The 3,940-nt window shown below is 45.1% G+C and overlaps 1 protein-coding gene across 1 annotated transcript; it reads right to left on the reverse strand.

Moving 5' to 3' along the window:
- Window positions 1-2,886: 2,886 nt before the first annotated feature.
- LOC123399789 (E3 ubiquitin-protein ligase EL5-like) lies at window positions 2,887-3,515 on the reverse strand. Its single transcript, XM_045094173.1, has one exon. It carries the CDS (start codon window positions 3,481-3,483, stop codon window positions 3,007-3,009), a length of 477 nt encoding a protein of 158 aa, XP_044950108.1. The 5' UTR covers window positions 3,484-3,515; the 3' UTR covers window positions 2,887-3,006.
- Window positions 3,516-3,940: the final 425 nt, after the last annotated feature.

Genomic DNA, 3,940 nt, shown 5'->3' on the forward strand with positions numbered 1-3,940 from the left:
GGTTGGTTTGACCCTCAAACAAGACCAATTTTGAACTTCGTGACTGTGACACGGAGTGGTCCAATGTTTCTAAAGGCGATCAACACTGAAGGGGAGGTAAAAATTGTTGTTTCTACCTTGATTAACTTGTTTTCTTGTCTTGTTTTTTTTATAAATTGATTGTTCATTGTTCATTGTCTTCAATGGTAGATCAAATCTAAGCAATTCATATTTGAGAGGATGAAGGAAGTGGTTGAGGAGATTGGATCTGAGAATGTGGTCCAACTTATCACGGACAATGCATCTAATGTCAAAGGTGCTGGATTGATGATTCAAGCAAAGTACAACGATATTTACTGGACTCCTTGCATTGTGCACTGCCTTCATCTTGTGTTGAAGGACATATGTGATACAAAGATGCATGGTGAAGACTATGAGGTTCTTCACTTTATAAAAGAGGTTGCCGACCTAGCTCAATTTGTCAAGAACTTCATCATGACCCATGGTATGAGGTTGTCAATGTTGAATGAGTTTAGCAAACTCAAGTTTATTCACATCGCAGAAACTAGATTTGCAAGTGTTGTCATCATCTTGAAGAGGTTTGTTTTAATCAAGGATGCACTCACACTAATGGTTATTCATGCAAATTGGGCTAATTATAGAGAGTATGATCCTATTACAATTCAAAGGGTGAAGGAACTTATTTTGAGTGATTTGTGGTGGGATAAAATTGCATACATTGTCTCTTTTACCTCACCCATATATGCAATGATGAGGTTGACCGACGCGGACAAACCATCTCTCCATTTGACATATGAGATGTGGGACGACATGATAGAGAAGGTGAGTTGTTCTTTTAGCTTTATTCATCATTATTTGAACATTTTTTATGTGTGATGCTTGCTGATTTTAATTGTCCTCATCTTCATAGGTGAGAGTTCCTATTTATCGTTATGGAAAAAAGGAGTGCAATGAAGATTGTGCTCTCTATATCGTTATCAAGAAAAAAACTTGCAAAACGTTGGGAGAAGAGTAGTACCCCCCCCCCCCTCCATTGTTTGGCTCACTCGTGCAATCTCAGGTTTGCTCTTTATATATGTTTGTCATTTTACAATCTTAAGTTGTCAACATTAAAAGGTTTGTTGACTTTACGTTGTCATGTTAATAGGTACTACAGTCCAAATTGGCTTGGGGCGGCCCCTGGCAATGTTACCCCCCTTAGTGATAATGATATTTTTCAAATGAGAAACAAGTGTTTGCAGAAGTTATTTTCGGATCCAAATGACCACAAGACCGTCGGGAAATAATTTGTGGATTTTGCTCTGCTGATGAATGACTTCCAGAATGCCGATTCAGTTGAAGATAGAGATGATTTTGAACCAAAGCAATGGTGGGGCACTCATGGAGGAAGCACAAAGTTCTTGAAAAGTTTGGCATTAAGGTTACTTGGTTAGCCTTCATCTTCATCTTGTTGTGAAAGGAATTGGAGCTCATATTCCTTCATCCATAGTTTCGACAGAAACAAACTCACTCCTGAACATGTTGGGGATTTAGTGTTCACACAAAACAACCTGTGTTTGCTTTCAAGACAATCTGAGGCTTATCATGTTGGGCCAAGCCGGATGTGGGATGTGGGTGGAGATGGGGTTGAGAGCTTCACTGGTGTTGGCATGCTTGAAGGTGCTAATTTGACACTTGATGAACCTGAATTGGAGGCTAAGATCATGTATGCTCTCACTTGAGTTGTCCTCATTTAGTTTATGTTGTAATGCACAATTATGCACTGTATGACTATGGGTCTATGGCCATGTGAGCCTTGTATCTTTCTGTTGTTATGTTGTAATGCACTAGTTGACATGGATCTTCCTCTTTATCATGTTATTTTTCTCTTAGTTTATGCTACTGCTACAAGCCAACTTGTTTACTGCTTTTTCACTTTTCATGCTTGTCTATCTCATATTATCATGTCTAATATCATGTGTTGCATTTTCTATTTTGCATACATCATGAAGAGTTGAGGACCTCGATGATCATTCAATTCAAGACTAGAAAAGAAAGGAGGCATGGAAGCAACCAAGCTACGCGTAGGACGGTATTTTGATCTCATACCATACATTTTATTATGTTAGTTTTTATTACATGTCACTTTATTATTATTCATATATGCTCGCCGTGTCGTCATATTGATGTTTATGAAATTGTCATATCCCGTATCGCCGTACCCTTGTCGCCGTACCGGTATCGCCGTATCGGTGCTTTCAGCGACCGGCGGCTCTTGCTCCGCCCGCAAAGAGTACACATCCAACGGCACCCACGGGCCACGGCGCCTCGCTGCCACGCTCCAGCAAGGGGCAGGAGCCTATCGTGATCTCCTTCGACGAGGAGTAGAAAGGTACTTTAGCTCAATTAATTATAAGTGGCAGCTTAGGTGAATTCGAGTACTCTTTACCTTAATTTGTCAGTTCATGTACAATTATGCACTCTTGTCAGCTTAATCGCATCTGAAATGAGTAGTTTGTGCAGATTTGTGATTTCGGAAGTTCAATTTGGAGGAAGGACGTACTATGTGCCAAAATGTTCAAACTCTTAAAATCCGAGGAGTTGGACTCTCAAAGGTGATTTGGGGAGTTAAAATACAAGGGGGGGCTAGATATCCTGTTGCTAGAACGTGTCAAAGTCCGGGCAAAGACCTGCAGGACTCTGTCCACACTGCTCAGCTTAGAAGATGATTGATGATACGATAGGTGCATTATCTGGTTAGTGATGGTAGTAGTCGACGTGTTGGTGTTTGCTTACCCAAGAAAAACTCCACGTCGGCTCTCTCCCGAACACTTGAATTAAAATTGCTTGCGTATATTGTAATGGCATCAATGTAATCGCCCGTCTGCACGATGCATCGCGACAGAATTCGCGTCAACACGAAACATTTCCTTGGAATCAACGGAGAACAGATGATACTTACAACGCCTCTGCAATCCGCAGAAAAATGCAAATCCTAACAATCGTCGAAGAAGAAGACACGCTAAGCTAATGGGACGGCGGCATCCGCGGCGGCATCGGCGGGCACTCCGGCCGCGGCAACCCCGGCAGCGGCGTTGGCGGCGGCGGCCCGAGCCCTCCGCGGCAGAGCGGGCACGTCCGGCTCTTCCGGAACCACTTGTCGATGCCGCAGCTCTCGTGGTAGAAGTGCCCGCAGGCCGGCACCACCCGCACCAGCTCGCCGGCCTCGCCCTCGGCGTACTCCAACAGGCAGATGGCGCACCGCTCCTCCTCCTCCTCCTGCTGCTTCCCCTTCTCCTTCTCCTTCTTCCTGGCGGCCGCCTGCTCGTACGTCATGAGCGTGGCCTCGCCGAGGGCGCGCTCGACGTCGGCGTCGTGCACCGCGGCGCTCCCCGCGGCGTCGTCGCAGGCTCCGCCAGAGGCCATGACGGCCACGGCGACGATGATCACCGCCATGAGGACCACCGCGGCGATCTCGAGGTGGAGCACGAGTTCCGGACCCATGCTCCCTGACCAATGTCAATGCCAATGCCAATGCCAGCGAACTGCCGCTCCAGTCCAGCCTCTTTGTATAGGAGGCTCCGGTCAGGAGCCTTCTCGGCCAAGTCAGGAGGCAGTGTGTAGGAAAGGCAGGGGTTGAGCTTTCCAAGAATGTTTTATCCGATTTCCTTTCTTCTTCCGGTGGACAATTCCCGTGCGGTTGTCTTTTTTCACCACTCCGGTTTTGCACTTGATTCAATTGTCCTCTTCTTCTTCTCCTCTTTTTTTTCCCTTTTGAAAAAATTGAATCGAAGATGTGACTATTACCGTGTAACTTGTATCCCTTTGCTTCTCTTAATAAAATGGAAAACGACGTCGCTGTCTTCCATTTAAGACAGCCTCACTGGCTATGACTACTCGCGTTAGGTTCTAAAACAACGTCAGGAGTACTAAAACTGCGTATTCATCAGTTGACATTATC

This window comes from Hordeum vulgare, chromosome 5H, assembly GCF_904849725.1.
Source record: "Hordeum vulgare subsp. vulgare chromosome 5H, MorexV3_pseudomolecules_assembly, whole genome shotgun sequence".
In the NCBI taxonomy this organism is placed as follows: domain Eukaryota; kingdom Viridiplantae; phylum Streptophyta; class Magnoliopsida; order Poales; family Poaceae; genus Hordeum; species Hordeum vulgare.